At 59.7% G+C, this 17,536-nt stretch overlaps 4 protein-coding genes across 4 annotated transcripts; 2 read left to right on the top strand and 2 right to left on the bottom strand.

The window, feature by feature from the left end:
• Positions 1–40: 40 nt before the first annotated feature.
• Positions 41–7,279, bottom strand: SPBR_01176 (uncharacterized protein; the record flags this gene model as incomplete). The annotated part of the gene is made up of 2 exons (XM_040759487.1): positions 41–5,295; positions 5,473–7,279. The coding sequence occupies 2 exons, from the start codon at positions 7,277–7,279 to the stop codon at positions 41–43; spliced, it is 7,062 nt and encodes a 2,353-aa protein (XP_040619663.1).
• Positions 7,280–9,424: 2,145 nt separating this feature from the next.
• SPBR_01754 (sphingolipid long chain base sensory protein) lies at positions 9,425–10,710 on the top strand (the record flags this gene model as incomplete). Its single annotated transcript, XM_040760064.1, has 3 exons — positions 9,425–9,481; positions 9,610–9,670; positions 9,740–10,710. The coding sequence occupies 3 exons, from the start codon at positions 9,425–9,427 to the stop codon at positions 10,708–10,710; spliced, it is 1,089 nt and encodes a 362-aa protein (XP_040619662.1).
• Positions 10,711–11,250: 540 nt separating this feature from the next.
• Positions 11,251–11,781, bottom strand: SPBR_02078 (lsm domain containing protein; the record flags this gene model as incomplete). Its single annotated transcript, XM_040760387.1, has 2 exons — positions 11,251–11,475; positions 11,581–11,781. The coding sequence occupies 2 exons, from the start codon at positions 11,779–11,781 to the stop codon at positions 11,251–11,253; spliced, it is 426 nt and encodes a 141-aa protein (XP_040619661.1).
• Positions 11,782–12,635: 854 nt separating this feature from the next.
• On the top strand, positions 12,636–16,634 carry SPBR_01221 (DNA excision repair protein ERCC-5; the record flags this gene model as incomplete). Its single annotated transcript, XM_040759532.1, has 1 exon — positions 12,636–16,634. One exon carries the CDS (start codon positions 12,636–12,638, stop codon positions 16,632–16,634), a length of 3,999 nt encoding a protein of 1,332 aa, XP_040619660.1.
• Positions 16,635–17,536: the final 902 nt, after the last annotated feature.

Raw genomic sequence — 17,536 nt, 5'->3', positions numbered from 1 at the left:
GGAAGATTAAATAAAACGTCTCCAAACTGTCCGACGCCCTCTACAGTCCATCCTCCGTGCGGTACCGGGCCGGCATCTGCCGCTTGCGCTGGCTGCGCTCAACTGAACTGCCTCCACTGTCGTCTTCGCCACCAGACCGGAAGCGCGTGTTGATCGGCGTCGACTGCGCGGCCGGTGCGGATGTGGGCGCCGGCACAACTCCTGAGCCGGACGAGCCCGGTCGAGACGCGTCGTCATTGCTCCGCAGGCTTCGCCGGATGCTGCCGGTCTGGCCAAGGTGGCCGGTGCTCGTGCCGCCGCCGGCATCCGCCTTGTCGTTGACCTTGGGCGTGTGTGGTCGCGACAGGGGCGTGGCAACACGGGACGTCGTCGGGGCGGCATGCGAAGCGGCCGCCGCGGGCTGGCCCAAGGACGACGGTCTGGACGCGCTGCGCATTCCGCTACGGCTGGCGCGGCTCGACGTGATGTTGGACACGTCCACATCGTCGTCGGAATCGGGCACAACGTTACGGCGGCGCGTGTTGACTGTCGATGATGTGGTTGGGGTCGTAGTGGCAGGCGCAGTAGCAGCAGTACGGGCAGCCCTGCCTGGCGTGCTCTGATGATTTGGCCCGTAAGACTGGCTTGCGGAAGTCACACTGCCCTGGTCATCGTCGGTCGTGCCGAGCGCCACCACAGCCGATGCGGGCGCGCTGGTGCCGCCTTCGTCCCCCTCGCCATCGCCGCCATCGCCGCCATCGCTGTGCGCACGCCGGTCCGGCAGGTCTGCCGTCGACAGTTCTGTCAGTCGCGGCTGTTGTTGCCAAGGCCGCCTGTTCCGCAGGGAGCGCGCCGGAATCGACTCGTCCGAGTCGACAACCATGTTGTCGCTGTCCGTATTGTTGTGCTGTGCGGCGGCATTGGACGTGGCTGTGTCACCACGCCGAGAGCCGACGCGTGGCCGCTTCTTAAGCGGCTGTTGGTCGGTGTCGTTATCCCCATCCGTGAACGCGGCCCCGCCGTTGCCGAAGCGCATCGCTGTGCGGCGATTCCGCGTCCGCGGTGAGTCAGCAGCACCGCCTCCGTGTCTTCCGTCCTCGTCGGCAGCATGGTCATCGTGGCTGGTCCCGTGGTCGCTCCTCTCCCGGCTGGCTGCTCGTTGGGTGCCGAGACGGGCTCTAAGACGTCGTGGCGTTTCGGGCAGAGCAGCCGATTCCGTGGCGATGGCGCCCATGCCCGCTGTAGCGGTAGCCGCTGCCGAGGATGTTGTCGTAGTGGCACCAGGGCGTCGGCGGCTGCTGCGCCCGGTGCGGCGGGATTCTTCGGCGAGCTGTTCATCGTCTGATCCAACCTTGCCCCTGTGACCGCCATCGCTCTCGTCGTCGCCATCGTCGTCGTCAACGATGGTGTTGCGCCGCTTCCGCTTCAGCGAAGCAGACTTGGTCGATCTGTTTCGAACCGACGCGCGTTGTGAACCGTTGCCACTGTCAATGTCCATGTGGTCGGCATCGTCGTTGTCATCGTCGCCATCGTCATCCGCAGAAAGGTCGTCTGTCTCGGCGCGGCGGGGTGGCGGGGCCTCTTTCCGTGCACCGCCTTTGGGCCGCGAGCGACGCGGGAGGTGAGAACTGTCGTTGCTGCGGATGTTCTTACCGTTGCCACCGCTGCGACTGTTGCTAGGCCCAGTCTGCACACTCTTTGTAGGCGCACGACTGCGCATGGCCTGCTGGCCCTTTCGACGGCTGTTGTTGTAGTGGCTGGCCTGGCGTTGTGCTGCGCCGCTTCGTCGGCTCTTGCCAGCATTGGCCATGGCGTCGTCGTCGCTGGCCGACGCCTTGTCCTCGAGCAGTTTCTTTGTCAAATTGGGGAAGTTTTCTCCGTAGTTAAAGAAAAGTTCTTCGCCCGCCTTGATGTCACGCATGGCCGAGAACCGGATGCGGAACTCGCCGTTGACGTAGAGAATTTTGGGTGTGATGTTGCAGCCACGCTTGTCGCTCTCAGACGCATGGTTGATGTACCGCGACAGGTTGCCGTAGATGGCCGCGTCGACCCATATGCCGTCCTGCTCAAGCAGCGTAAAGAGGTACGACGCGTTGGCGCCTTGGTCGAAGAAGTCGCCACGGCGCGCTTCACGCCGCACACCCTCGTCGTGTGTGATCAACTCGCCGACGTACTCGATAATGAACTCGTCGGCGCCAATGTCTTCTGCCGTGAAGAGGCCATACCCGCAGCCCTGCAGCTGCGACTGGCCCAGCACGACCGCCTTGGACTTGCCACGCTGGAGCGACACGTTCTGGCAGCCCGTCGCGTGCAGCTCGTCGTCGTCGCGGTTCTCCGGGTCGGCACGCTCGCGGGCGCCACAGCTGCCACAGAGAACCGGGTCGCACTCGCGGTTCAGCTGGACGCAGATGCACGGCTTGCCCTCCTTTTGGCGCTGGTAGCATGTCTTGCCAGATCCGTGGCAGGCGCAGCCGGTAAACTTAAACGCACAGCACTCGGCCGTGCAGCGGCAGAACCGTTCGCAAAGAAGCTTAGCCTCCACGCAGGGGCAGCCGCGTGCGGACGTGCAGGGACCGTCGTGGTTGCACGGCTCGCGCTGTTCGCGCAGCGCATACAAGTGCGTGTGCGTGTGGTCGGACCAGTCGCCATTCAAGACCTTGCGGTGGCGGTCGTACCATGCGACTGGCTTAACTGGCACGGGCGTCGGCTCTGTCGCCTCCGAAGGCGTCTCTGGGCGAAGCGCAATAGAGAGGCCCAGTTCTTTCATGCGGCGGTACACCTCCCAACAGTGGCGGCCCATCATCGGACAGAGAGCGCAGGGGACCTTGCCTGTGCTGTTGGCAAAAGTGAGGTGGAAGCTGCGAAGCAGGTTCGTCTCATTCTCAGTCCACTCGCGCGTAACGAATGCGGCGTCGCCAATGTCATAGCTGCGGTAGCATTTGTTGCGGCAGGGCGGAGAGTTGGCGACGGGTGCCAAGTTGTTGGTACCATGCTTGCTCGCGCCGGCACCGAATTCACCGCTGCCGTTTGCGCCGTTCAAGTTGCTGTTGCCGCTGGTAGCACCCAGAGCCTTTTGTTGGTGTGCGTGCAGCTGGCGCAGTTCTCGGGTCTGGCGGTCACGGCGGCGTTCGACATGTTTCCAGAGTTTGCCGCCAAGATCGTCAATAGAAAAGCACCGGCGGACGTTTTCGGCGTCAAACTCGCCGTGCTCACACGAATGGGTGTTGCAGATCATGCACTTGAGTGAGGTGTAGGTGCCGAGATACTGCTGGATCTGCTCGAGGGACGGCTCCTTGTCCTGGTCCTTGCTCTTGGTCGCCTTCTTGGGATCAAAGACGTTTTCGACGGCCTCGTCCTGCTTGAGCACGTCGTAGAGGGTCACGTCGCGGCTCTTGAAGACACGGTTGAACGCCTCCGTCAGCATGCTGGCCACGACGGCGGCGCGCGGTGTGGCCGAGTCTTCGCCGCACGAGCTGAGCAGGCTGTTCTTCTGCTGGGGCGTGATCGTCTGGTCGTTTTGCGCCTCGTTCGCCATGTATCGGATGAGCGAGGTTTTGCTGCAGTTGTCGATTCCCAGTCGAGCGATCCAGTGGTCAAGGTAGTCGGACAGCAGCTTGGTAAATTCGGACTTGCGTGTCGTGTCGCCTTTTTGGAAGAGCTTGGACGAGTCGAAGCCGGACTTGCGTTCCATGCTCTCCAGCTCCTCTATCCACTGGTCGTGTCGCCGCTTCTCTTCCGAGTTGTCTTCAAAATCTCTAAGATGAGGAATAAACTTGAGAGGGGTGTTGGGCGACAGGATGTTCTTGGCAATCTCGACGTGATGGAAGCGGTACTTGGGCACAGCCTTGCCGGGTGTCTTGAGCGGGACAACTCGGGCATGGATGGTGCGTGCCTCGGGCCGACGTTGATTGTCGCGGTGCAGCTTGCCGCGCAGCAGGACACGGTCGTCTATATCGTCGCTCGCATCAATGTTTTGCACCGGAAGATCGGCAAAGTCGTCAAAACTACTAACCACGGTCTGGGCTCTGGGCTTGGCCATGTCAATGGCGTACTCCACGTCCCGTCCGTGGTCGACGAGAAGCGAGTCGAGGAACGTTTCGAGCGATGCCATGATTTCGGCCACTGTCCAGTCCGGCTGAGGCCTGGTTGGTGTCTTGGTAGGAGAGGGGGCGGAGCACGCATCGGTCGCGGACGTGGACGTCCCCTTCTTGGAGGGTGTGGTCTTTACCGAAGGGGTCTGACCAGGCGACTGTACCGACACAGCTTTGTTGGGCGACGCTTCGGAGAGTAGAACCTCGTCCTGGACGGCGTCAATCTTCATTGCGTCCACGCGTTGGGCTTCGGCAGCTTGCAGAGCCTCGGCACGGCGGGCTTCTGCAAGCAGGGCTTCGGCTTGGATGGCATCGGCTCGCAGTGCTGCGGCTTGAAGGACCTCGACCTGCTGGGCCTCTGCGCGCCGAATCTCAGCTCTGCGTGCTTCGGGGGAGAGAGCAAGATTGTCGGTGGCACGCCTCGCTTCTGCTTGGAGCAGCCTGCCTTGGAGTGCCGCGTCCTGTTGTGTCACGTCCTGCAACGTGGCAGTAGGGGCGTCTGGCCGCGCTTCATGCTGACGTGCAACGTCCCCGGGCAAATTGATCTGAGGATGCTGGTCTCGTGGCGGGGTCCTGAGCGGGGCCGATTTATCCTGATTACGAGCATGCGGCTCAGGAAGCGACGAGGCGGGGGGTGGTGATAAGGGCGCTGGGGGGTTTGTTGGTGAGGCCGAGAGGGAAATGGGTTTGGAGGGGTACAGGCCCGTGCCAAGACGAAGGCGATCCGGTAGATGCTCTATTTGTGTCGACAAGCGCGGTCGCAGATGATTAATATTAAGGATATTACGATTGCCGCCGGTGTTGGTGTTGGTGTTGTTGTTGTTGTTGTTGTTCTTGTTGTTGTTGTTGTTGTTGTTGTTGTTGTTGTTGTCGTTGTTTTTGCTGTTGCTGTTGTTGTTGCTGTTGCTGTTGCTGTTGCTGTTGCTGTTGCTGTTGTTGTCTCTTTTTGCAGCGGCCGATCCGGCGCGAGGCGACGAAGATCCGGACGAGACAGATACAGGGGACGACGACGCAACGGGGGGTGGTGATTGTGCCGAGATTTTCCGAGCTGCCGTTCCAGACGAGGCGGAGGCGGCGGGCTGCTGGTGAGAAGGAAGAGACTCGGTCGCAGGGGCAGGCGGATGGGCGGCCAAGGGTCGGTTGAACCGGATAGGTTCCCATGAACGGCGAGGGGATTGCGCCCGTGAGGTCTGTGCTGCCGTAGACGGCTGGCCAGGTAATTGACCTTGGTTAGGAGGAGGACGAGAAGACCGTTTGGATGGTGATTGTTCGTGCTGGGATTGAGACTGAGGCATTGATGTATCTCTCGGCGGTGACGCCCGTAGAGAGAACGAGGACGGATAGGGTGGGTATGAACTTTTTTCTGCGTGCTGTTGCGGTTGCTGCTGCGTCGCAGACAGACTTGTGGCACTGGCCGACGACTCTTGGCTTGGTTGCGGCCGTGCAGTATGCAAGTGCCGCCGTGGTTGCGGGTTTCCATACGGGTGAGGCGGTGACTTGGTCTGCACCGGAGGCAGTGTCTGGCTTGGGGGCGAGTTTCTGAGCAGCGGTGAGTTGCGGCGATGGGGTGTCTGGAACTGTGAGAGGGCAGTCTGCCAGGCATGGCCGCCAGCAGCAGATGAGCGGTAGGCGGCAGGGTTGGGCAGAGGATGTGACTGGCTCGGCCGCAGCGAGGACGGGGGCCCACCGGAGGTAGACAGCAGCGTTGACGACCAATGTGGGCTGGAGGTGGACGGATGGAGTTGTGGAGAATGCTGGGGTGAGTGCTGGGCCGGTGACCGGGCGCCGGAGCTCAAGCTGTATGAGAGGTGGCCGGTTGAGGCTGATTGATGGACGCTGCTGCGCTGCTGTTGCTGTTGTTGCTGTTGTTGTTGCTGTTGCTGTTGCTGCTGTTGCTGCTGCTGTTGTTGCTGTTGCTGTTGCTGCTGCTGCTGCTGCTGCTGCTGCTGCTGCTGCTGTTGTTGATGCTGTTGGGTCTGGGCTTGGTGGGCCTGGGCATGGGCGTGGGCATGTGCTAGATGCTGGCGCTGTAGGCGTTCGTGCTCTTCCTGGCGTTGCTGGCGTTGCTCGTTTTGCTGGCGTAGCTCGTCACTTTTGCGCTGCTTCTCTAGCAGGTACCGGTGGTGGTTCTGCTCGTTGAGGTGCTGCAGCATAACCCGCCACCCCGGTTGCTCTTTCTGCTCGGATTGCTGTTGCTGCTCCTGTCGGCGCTGTTGGTCGAGCAGACGTTGCCGCTGCTGCTCCTGCTGCCGCTGCTCCTGCTGCCGCTGCTCCTGCTGACGTTGCTCCTGCTGACGCTGCTCTTCCTGCTGTCGTGCCTGCAGTCGGAGCTCGTGCTGCTGCGTGTCCGTAAACTGCTGCGAGGACGAGGCCTGCCTCGGATAGGGCGATAGCCCGTGTCCAAACTGCGAGCGAGCCGCGAACGCCTGTTGGGGCGACGCAGTGCGTGCTGACGTGGATGGCTGCTTGTTGTTTATCACCGGAGACGAGCGACCCATCCACGACTGTGACGGCAGGGTTGGTGAGGCCTGGCTGGTCTGTGCGGCGGCAGGTTTGGGCGTTGTGGACGTTGTGGACGTTGTGGGCGAGTTTCCGGAGCCGGACCGAGCTGGTTGTGCCTGGCTGGTTTGGTTCAGCATATAGTCCGAAGAACTCGCAGCCGCCGGTCTTGTTGCACCCGACGGACTAGAAACAGACGCCGGCTCCGACTGCGAGGGCTGAGCATACGGTCGCGGCGAAGATGCCTGCCCTCCCTGTCCTGACGGCGGCCGGTGAAGGCCGGGTGAGGGCCGGCCATATAATGACTCCGACTGCTGGCTGCCCGGACGAGCCGGCGGCGGCGACGCGCTGCCCTGTGCGGCGGCTGCGGCCTGCTCCCGACTGACGGGCGAGTTCCCGCGGTGCTGGCGTCCAAAGAAGTGCCCGAAGCCCAGGGTGGATGCAAAGGGTGACGAATGTGTGGATCGCGAGGACGGCGGCTGTGACGGCGCAGCCGCCGCTGCAGCCTGCGGTGACGGTGCCGTGAAGCTGGCCGACGCAGACACGGCGTCACCCTCGCGGTAGATGGTGGCAAAGTACTGCATGGGGTTGCGTGCGCGGGAGAGTGGTGGATTGCGCGGCGTGTGCGTGCTCCGGAGGATCTCCAGCTCGTTTTCCATGTCGTCGTCCTCTGTGAGATCAATGACCTCAGACGAAGGCCGGGTGGCCATGCTTCTGCGCCGTATCTTCTAGTCCCAGTCCCTGCCGGCGGCGTCGTCGACTTCCACAGCCACTGCTTTGCCTAGGCGTCTGTATCATACCAGGCAATGCAACGCGATGGCACGGAGAGAGAAAGGGAGGAGGAATAGGTCGCAGGAAAGAAGAATGCGCCTATGGGCCGCTGAGCAAACGGCGTGGTGGTAGATGCATGAGCCACGCAAGTGACAAACAGCACAGCAAACGAACGATACAAAAAAAGTGCAAAAAAACGTGAAAAATAAAGAACAATGACGTGATATGTAAAGTTGACAAAGACAAAAGGTGAAGACAAAGTGAGAAAACAGCGGAGAAAGCAAAAGGGGCCTGGGTCCGCCGCGTCCGTGTCGCGATGCGCCGTTTGCGTTTGTGAGCACGCGATCGCGCAGACGTGCAGGACAGCCGTACAGATGGACGTGCCAGGAGCGTGGCCGTCGTGGACGCTGCTGGCGGCTCGGCGTAGATGTGGAGGGCCGGGATGGTGAGGCCGTGGAGCGCGGCGCGTTGTGGAGGAGCGAGGCAAAAGTCCCCAGACGTGCTTGATGCCGCCGGGCAGGAACATCAAAAACGCGTTGCGGCAGGAGCAGCCCATTTTAGCGGCCTCAGGGCCTCTGACGACAGCGCAAACAGGCCCCAGTGTCGCAATCGCGGAAGGTCCAGCCAAGACTCAGTTGCTGATTGGCTGGTCGCGGGGAGCGGCGGAAGGAGCGGCTGATTGGCTGACAGGCGCAGGTGGGGCATGCGCCGCCGCCTCATTATATGCATATGAACTGGTCGGATAGTGGAATGTGCTCGGACAACGTGTGAATACAGTTACAGACTGTCTTTGGATCGATGCATCACTTTGCTATGCGATGGCATCCCCTTTGTTGACGCCTCCACTTGTTTTCATAGGAGAGTTCACTGGCGTCGTGCCTTACTCAGACATACAAGTATACAATACGCATCCTTCGTATCTCGTTGTTTGTTTTCAGTACAACATCCTCATTGCTTCACCACTCCTCATCTGCTTGATCTGTTTGATTTCTATTGAAGGTCTTCTGTTCGCCTGGCGAGGAAGACGGTGTGCGACGTGCGACGTGCGACGTACGACCTACTACGAATTACGTACGACGTAACCCTAGTTCTGCGCACACCTTATCGCTTCCCTCTTTCGTACCAAGCGCCAGCACGAACCTCGCACCTCGTCTCTGGCCCACCTCCCAGATGCGGCCGCCGATCAATGTATGATGTATTCTGTCGTCCTTTTGTCGCCCTCCGGCCAGGAAATCGTTCACTCAGCTCCAGCGCTAGTGCCGTAGCTGTTTGTTTCGAGGCGTGCAAACTCGTAGTCCTTATTCGTAGTCTCCTCCCGTAGAGGGGAAACTATCGGTGCGCCGCACCAAATGAGCGTTTTCTTGCTTGTTGGTCTGGCCAACTTCTCGAACCGTTGTACTCGCCCGGCTTAGTGCGTATTTATGCCTCTGTCGGGGCTGCAGGTGGGCGCAGCTAGAACGCTAGTGCCCAATCTGGCCGGCCTTGGATGCGCACACCTCAGACGGCAGGTGCTCCAACAGCCTGCGGTGGGCCTGGATGACGTCGACGCACCATTCACACCACAACAAGCCAAGAAAACGGAAAAGGGACGAGAGAAACCCGTCTTGTTCGTGTTGCTTCCAGCCCCCCAAGCTCGAACGCACCCGGCCTAGCTCCTGGGCCTGCCTGCTGCTGCGGGTAGCATAAATATAGCTTTTACGCACATGTGCTGACAGACTCCCCCCTCGTTTCTCTCGTCGATATATTTGGCTGTCCGTCTGTCGTGACTGTATTCATCGACATTTCTTCTCCCTTTTCATTCTCGTCTCCATCCTATACTACTCCCCTGCTCCCCTTTTCTTCCTCTCGTTTAGAAGCGCAATCTACAAAGAAGCAAACCTTTTCAACAACAGACGCATCGTCGCATTGCATTTCTCGGCTTCATCGCACAATCGCTCCTGCCAATTCTGCCAATTGTGCCAATTGCCTAATTGCACATTTCTCCCCCGCGTGCAACTGCAGTTTCCCTTTTCTGCAACTTCGTCTTCTTTGTTCGCTGCGTCAATCGCGCCTTCTACGAACAGCCACCTCACCCCTTCGCAACCATGCATCGCACCTACTCTATGCGCCAGTCGCGGGCGCCCACCGCCTCGCAGATCCAGGTACGTTGCCATCTCTCTGACTGTTGGCTGTTTCCTGCCGTTTTGGTCGTTGCGGCCGCTACAACCATTGCGGCCGTCCCTGCCGTGTCTGACGCCAATCGCTAACCCGGACCTTCCGCGATACACAGAATCCCCCGCCCCCGCCCTCGTCTACAAAGTCCAACCGCCTGTTCGGCAAGGGAGGATTCGGTAAGACATGTCGCCAAATGCCTCCATCGCAATTGAGCTCAATCCGTGGCTAACAACCAAACCCTCCAGGCCATGCTCTTAGAAGGAACGCGGCCGGTGCTTTCGGCCCGGACCTGTCGAAGAAGCTGTCGCAGCTTGTCAAGATGGAGAAGAACGTGATGCGCAGCATGGAGCTTGTCGCCAAGGAGCGCATGGACGTGGCGCAGCAGCTGTCCATCTGGGGCGAGGCCGGCGACGAGGACGTGTCCGACGTCACCGACAAGCTCGGCGTGCTCATCTACGAGATCGGCGAGCTGGAGGACCAGTACGTCGACCGCTACGACCAGTACCGCGTCACCATGAAGAGCATCCGCAACATCGAGGCCTCGGTCCAGCCCAGCCGCGACCGCAAGCAGAAGATTACCGACCAGATCGCCCACCTCAAGTACAAGGAGCCCAACTCGCCCAAGATTGTCGTGCTCGAGCAGGAGCTCGTGCGCGCCGAGGCCGAGTCGCTCGTCGCCGAGGCCCAGCTGTCCAACATTACGCGCGAGAAGATCAAGGCCGCCTACGCGTACCACTTTGACGCCATGCGCGAGCACAGCGAGAAGGTCGCCATCATTGCGGGCTACGGCAAGCACCTGCTCGAGCTCATCGACGACACCCCCGTCACCCCCGGCGAGACCCGCCCGGCCTACGACGGCTACGAGGCCAGCAAGGCCATCATCCAGGACTGCGAGGACTCGCTGACCAACTGGGTCTCCCAGAACGCCGCCGTCTCCTCCAAGCTGTCCACCCGCGCCCGCACCCTGTCCACGCGCCGCCGCAACCTCATCAAGGCCCGCGCCGAGGATGCCGGCAACGGCCACGACCTGTCGGGCCAGGACGCGCCCCTCAACGACCGTGACCAGTGGGTCTCGGCCGGCGAGCACGGCGGCAAGTACGGCGACGAGGACGACGAAGAGGACGACGAGCTTCGCGGCGACGAGGACGACCTTGGCGAGAGCGAGGTTGGCCTGAACGGCGAGAGCCGCGGCCGCACCCAGGAGATTGCTGCGTAAGCAGAGTCTTGTCGTGACTGACTTCTTTTGGCACGTACCTCGTTTGTCATAATTTTTATTTGTCAATGGATGTTTTCTCTTGACTTCTAATTAGTCGTTCCTTTCGACTGCTGTTTCGGAGGGTGGGAGAAAGGTGTGTCCTTGGCGACCGGTTTCTCTTTTCTCTGTGGCAGTGAACGATACCCCCTTTTCATTTGCTGTCCTCTTTACCCTTCTGCCCTTTTTTTCGTTTTGTATTTCTATGGTTATTATTGGAATCTAGGATGAGTTTTGAGTTTTGCGTTTTGCGTTTGCTTTTGCCACATGTGATTTTGCCTGTATTCTCTTCCTGCCCCCTTTCTGTTGGATGTTGATCTTAGACGGCGGCTGTAATACCACGGACACGGGGGATGCGGAAACAGAGAGGGCCACGGGTTGAGAGCAGTTCTGTATGTAAAATGGTCAAGGTGGATCTCGGATCTTAAAAGATACAATACACGGTGTTTTTGCTTTATTTATGGTATCATACGGTATTGCTTTTTCTGGCGTTGCCTCGTCACGTCAAAACGGCCTTGGTGGCCGCTTCAATTGGCTCGTAAACTCTTCCACCTCAATCTTCACAATATGGTGCCCCGGCGTAACAATCAGCCCCAGGTACCGCGACGTCATGTTCATCACGGCCCTGCTGCTCTGACCCGCCGCGGCCTGCTGTGCAGCGTACTGGGCCCGCTGCCGGGCCGTCGGCTGCCGGTACTCGGTTGCATGCGCCAGCACGATGTTACAATCCTAGCAATGTTAGTGGACGGCACGGCCGGGGAACAAAGCTGCCCCTTTCAATCTGCCCATCAGCCCAGGGCAGGCTTCGGATTGGCTCAAAACAGGGACACCCACGGGATCGGTGCACTTGAACTCGCCACGGAACATGCGGCCGTCTGTCGTGTGCACAAGTAGATGCTTATTGAGAAGCGACTGCAGGTAGACCCTGGACTCTTCTCGGATGGCTGCCTCATGAGCAGCAGACGGGGGCGCTGCCGCTGCAGCTGCGGGTGTCAGCGCAGACGCAGACGCAGGTACGGATTCGTGTGACTCCATGTGTGTATGCGTGTGTGGGCGTGTAGACGGCCTTGGAGCAGAGGCAACTGAGTCTTTGTCACTTGACCTGCTGTGCCTTTTCCAAGGAATCGACCGCTTGCTTTGCGGCTGTGCCCTCGAGGGCACACAGTCTCACTCTGTATCACTCGGTGGTAGTAGCGGTGGTAGTGGCAGCAGGGGACATCGCCATGGCCGCAATCGTCATAGTGATGGAGTTGCGGCGTCTGCTTCCTTGCTGGGCTGACGGTGATAGGGTGATCCTCATTTGCTGTGAAAAGGTCATCCAGCCATCGAAAAGACGCTGCCTTTGTTCTGCGCCCCACATGTCTCAGAGCAGCACAGTGCACGCCGTAACGTACTGTACACAGTATGTATGCATCTAGAGACTTTACGGGACATCGCATACAAGCATTTTTAATTTATGTTTTTATCCAGCTCTTCACTAGAGTGGCAAGGTGGGTCAGGCTGGCCCGCTTTTCTCGTTGAGTGACGGCGTGACTGCGCGCCATTTCCGTGCGGCAAGCGCCACTGTAGACGTCGCGTTCAGTGCACGCAGGCAGAAGCATCTCGCCAGCGTCGTGGCGACTTTCATCCAATGCACCATTTTCTGTCTTCGAGAGATCTGTAGACCAGACTTTACTTGCTTCGACGTGCACTTCTCACAAGGCCTTTCGACTGCCACTGTCAAGGGCCCTGCTCAGCAGTCATGAATCTCCAGCCTTGACGGCCAAACCGGAAGCGATGACAGCCATTCCGCCACCCATTTGAGCTTTTCTTGGACCTTCTTGGGCCTTCTTCTTCTTGGACCATCGGCATCTCGTCCACCGCCTCGTCTTTTCAGACACTCCGCCGCCATGGGTGTCAATGGCCTGTGGCAGGTGCTGCAGCCCTGTGCGCGGCCGACCAACTTGGCCACGCTCAACCGCAAGCGCCTGGCCGTCGATGCCTCCATCTGGATCTACCAGTTTCTCAAGGCCGTCCGCGACAAGGAGGGCAACGCCTTACGCAACGCCCATGTCGTCGGCTTCTTCCGCCGCATCTGCAAACTGCTGTGGTTCGGCATCCTGCCCGTGTTTGTCTTTGATGGCGGTGCTCCCACGCTGAAGCGCGCCACGCTGCAGGCTCGACGCCGCCGCCGTGAAGGCCGCCGCGACGATGCCGTGCGCACCGCCGGCAAGCTTTTGGCCGTGCAGATGCACCGTCTTGCCGAAGAAGAAGAAGAGAAGCGGAAGAGGCGGGACCAGGAACTGCGCGAGGGCGGCCCGGGCGGTCCCAGCGACGTCGCGGCTCCCGACAGCAGCGGTGTCGTGGAGGGCGAGGTGCTGCCCTCGGCCGACAAGATGGTCTATGCCGAGGAGGCGCACATGACACAGCAAGAGCGGCTACGGAGCCGCAAGTTCACCAAGAAGGACGCCTACCACCTGCCCGAGCTCGAGCACGGCTCCATCGAGGGCATGGGCCGCGCCGAGGACCCGCGGATCATGAGCATCGAGGAGCTCGAGTCGTATGCGCGGCAGTTTGACAACGGCGAGGACATCAACCTCTACGACTTTTCGAAAATCGACTTTGACGGCGATTTCTTCAAGAGCCTGCCGCCGCCCGACCGCTACAACATTCTCAACGCCGCGCGCATTCGCAGCCGGCTGCGTCTGGGCCTCAGCAAGGAGCAGCTCGACACCATGTTCCCCGACCGCATGGCCTTTTCGCGCTTCCAAATCGAGCGTGTGCGCGAGCGCAACCATCTCACGCAGCGGCTCATGTTGGAAGTGGGCATGACGGGCCTCGACCTGACCATGGGTGTCAACGGGCGCGTGGCCGGCGAGCGCGGCCGCGAGTACATTCTCGTCAAGAACGACGGCGCCGAAGGCGGCTGGGCCCTGGGCGTTGTCAGTCGGGAGAAAGACCTGGGCGAAGTGCACAAGCCTATTGATGTGGACGCTCTGCACTTCAGCTACCAGGGTGACAACGACGGAGGCGCCGAGGCGGACGAGGACGAGGACATGGAGTTTGAGGACGTGCCCATTGAGGGGCTGAACCGCCTCCCCAAGCTCCCCTCTCGTCCGGCCGCCGGCAACCGTGCTCTTGGCGCGGACGAAGACGTGGACGACGATTCGTTGTTTGTCCAAAGTCATGAGCCACTCGACGAACCACCGCAGGCCGACAACGCTCTAGAAGCAGACGAAGACGAAGACCTGAGCCGCGCCATTGCTATGTCTTTGCAGAACCAGCATGGTGTTGGTGCAGAGTCTGATGGTGGGGACGGCCAGAGTGAGGACGTGGTGGATGAGCCGGAGAGGACGGCTCCGCAATGGCAGCAAAAGGCAGCTGAAGCGGCACGGCCCATTTTCGGTTCGACTGGCCAAATGGTTGCCCATGTCGTAAATAATCGATCGAACGCCGTAGTATCCGGGTCTGCCACAGCGGCGGCACAGGCACGGGAGACAGCAGCTGCCAATGATTTGGACGACGACGACAGCAGCGGGAGCGAACTTGATATCCGGGCCGCCTTGGCCAAGGCAGCGAAGAAAAAGAAGTCCGTACCCGTTGAGAATTCTGGTTCGTCCCGTCCCATCCAGCCTCAGAAAAGGAACGCTTTTGACGGCCCTCTGCCCTTTGAGAAGCTCAACTGGCAGACGTCCATCTTTGAGAAGAAACCAACAGCACCACCGCCGGAACGCACAAAGCCCAGGACGTCAGCTGCAGCACAATCAGAGGAGGTGCACATGGCTTCGCCTTTTGCTGCATCAGCCAAGGCGAACGCAGCCGCGACTGCTGCTGCCGTTGCGGCTGCAAATGCCGCCGAATCCGGTGCCTTCGAGGTAGACTCGGAGGACGAAGTTGGCGGTGGATTTGAGCGGGAGCCTAGTGGCTCCGAGTCCGAGGCAGGCGGATCAGACGGTGTGCAAGGGGGGAATGCTGATATCGACGGCGGGCCCGATAAGGTCCGTGACGAAACGGCCCCTCAGCCTCTGCCGCCGTGGATGCTACACGACGCGGACATTCGCACGTCCATGCTACAACAGCAGCTCTACGACGACGAGATCAATGCCGAAGACCGGGAGATGGCCCTCGAAGAAGCCAAGATCTGGCAGCGCATGGAGGAGAAGCGCATCGTCGAGATTGACTCGTCGAGCGACGACGGCAGCGATATCGAAGTGCTGGATGTGCCGCCACCGCCAAAGAATGAAAACCTAGCAAACGATAGTGTTCAGGATGGGATGTCACAAGCGGATAACAGGGACCCTGTCGCTATTGAAGGTGATACTGCTGGGAGCGAGCAAAAGCCACCAACCGCACGACCAACTACTGAACCCCTCACAGAAACAAGACAGTCGTCTCCGGAAGTTGAATTCGAAGACGTCAAGATCCCAGAACAGCCCACAATATTTGAGGAAGAGCAAGCGGTCCTAGAACAGGGAGAGCCGATGTTGCAACTTGGTGAGGTTCCAGACGCTCCCAAGGAAGAAGAAAGGCTGGACGACGAGCTATTTACAGGAGATGGCGGCGGCGGCACAGAGGATGCCTACGAGATCAGCGATCCGGAAGACGAGGAGCTGCTCGTGCAGATGGCGGAAGAAGTCGAAGAACACGCGCGCTTTGCCAGCACCCTCAACCACAACAACAACAACAACAGTACCGCCGACGCCCAGCAGGCCTACGAACAGGAGCTCAAGGCCCTGCGCAACCAGCAAAAGAAGGACCGCCGCGACGCAGACGAGGTCACACAAGTCATGGTGTCCGAGTGCCAGGCCCTACTGCGGCTCTTTGGCATTCCATACATCACGGCGCCCATGGAGGCGGAAGCGCAGTGCGCCGAGCTCGTGTCGCTGGGGCTCGTCGACGGCATTGTCACGGACGACTCGGACACGTTTCTGTTCGGAGGCACGCGCGTCTACAAGAACATGTTCAACGGCAACAAGTTTGTGGAATGCTACATCGGCGCCGACCTCGAGCGCGAGATGTCCCTGTCGCGCGAGAAGCTCATCGCCATTGCCCAGCTGCTCGGCTCCGACTACACGGACGGCATCCCCGGCATCGGCCCTGTGACAGCCATGGAGATCATCTCCGAGTTCCCCGGCGCCGACGGTCTCGAGCAGTTCCGCGCGTGGTGGCAAGACGTGCAGTCACACAACCGGCCCAAAGAAGCCGACGCCGCGTCGTCGTTCCGGCGCAAGTTCCGCAAGTCGCAGGCCACGAAGCTGTTTTTGCCGCTCGGGTTTCCCAGCCCAGCCGTGGTCGACGCCTATCTGCATCCCGAGGTGGACCACAGCGCCGAGCCGTTCCAGTGGGGTGTGCCGGACCTCGACGGCCTGCGCAGTTTCCTGATGGCCACGATCGGCTGGAGCCAAGAGCGCACGGACGAGGTCCTGGTGCCCGTGATCCGCGACATGAACCGCCGCGAGACGGAGGGCACGCAGAGCAACATTACGCGCTACTTCTCGGGCGCTGTCGGCGCAGGCGCGCGGCTGACCGAGGCACAAGTGCGCGAGCAGCAGGAAAAGCAGCAGCGCCTGCAGCAGCAGCAGCTGGCCAACATCCCCGAGGAGTATGCGCCGCGCCACGCGCCCCGCAACAAGAACACGGCCAGCAGCCGCCGCCTCGCCGCCGCCGTCAGCAGGCTCAAGGCCAACACGACGGCCGTCGAGTCTGATAGCACAACCTCAGAGCCGGTCGTGCCAACGTCCAAACCATCTGCCGGCCGGAAGCGCAAGGGACGAACCTCGGCTGCATTGCTTGAGGAAGACGACGAGGACATCTTGGACGAGGGCGTTGATGCCGATATGGACGAGAACGATACGGCGCCGAGAACGACTCGACGACGTGGCGGGAAGAATCAAAAGCTTCATGAGTAGTTGAGTAGTGAGCGAAAATCATTGATGAAGTAATATGATATACCTGGTGGGTGTTTTGGTGTTTATTTGACATGGATACCGTGTACGGGATCTGGACAGCCTTGTGGGCTTGCCATTGATCTCGTGAGTTTCTTGAGTCATTCTGGCATGCATATATTAATAAAACGACATGAAGTCACTGTATGTTGCTGTTCTAATAACTTTAAATTCTAAGACATATACGCGGAGGCTCCACATACTGTTGCGTGTGCCTACACAGCTGCGGTGTGAACTTCAGATGTAATTACTTGTAAGTCGTGAGTGACATCATGACATGCCAAGAGTACAGTGTTATGTACAGAATCTGGGACATATTGACTATATTATTCATACTGTGCACTAGGAACATGTGCTTCTCAATTAGGGTGGGCCCCAGCCAATAAAAGTGCAGTATAAGCCGTCAGCGTTATCTAATTGGCTGAGTGTCCAACAACCAAACAAACTCGGCAAGGCCGCTCCTTCCTCCACCAAATGCCAGGCCCAGCCAGACTCACAGCAGCTTGCCGAGGTCCACGGTCCGCAGTGCGCATTTTGCTCGCCGCACCTTGTACCCCGGTAAGTCATCACTCGCTGTAGCCTTTGCCCGAGTTGTCCCCGATTCCCCAAATTCCAGCTGTAGGACTGCTTGTTCTCTCACTGCGCACGCGCATAGCAAGAAGCCAGTCCGTCGCTCCTTCCCTGAAAATGCGGAGGCGGGTGGATTCTCGTTGCTCGTTCTTCCCCAGTAATTTTTCGCCATCCGCACCTTCCCTCTTGTCTTCTGTAATCCATTTTCTATCCTCATATTTCTTCAGTAATTACACTGTATTTTCGCGACGTTTCTGAGAAAGTCTTTCGGTTGAATATATCCAATATTGGAGACG

This window comes from Sporothrix brasiliensis (genome assembly GCF_000820605.1).
Source record: "Sporothrix brasiliensis 5110 chromosome Unknown Cont18, whole genome shotgun sequence".
Classification (NCBI taxonomy): domain Eukaryota; kingdom Fungi; phylum Ascomycota; class Sordariomycetes; order Ophiostomatales; family Ophiostomataceae; genus Sporothrix; species Sporothrix brasiliensis.
This window is presented reverse-complemented; position numbering and strand designations above follow the sequence as displayed.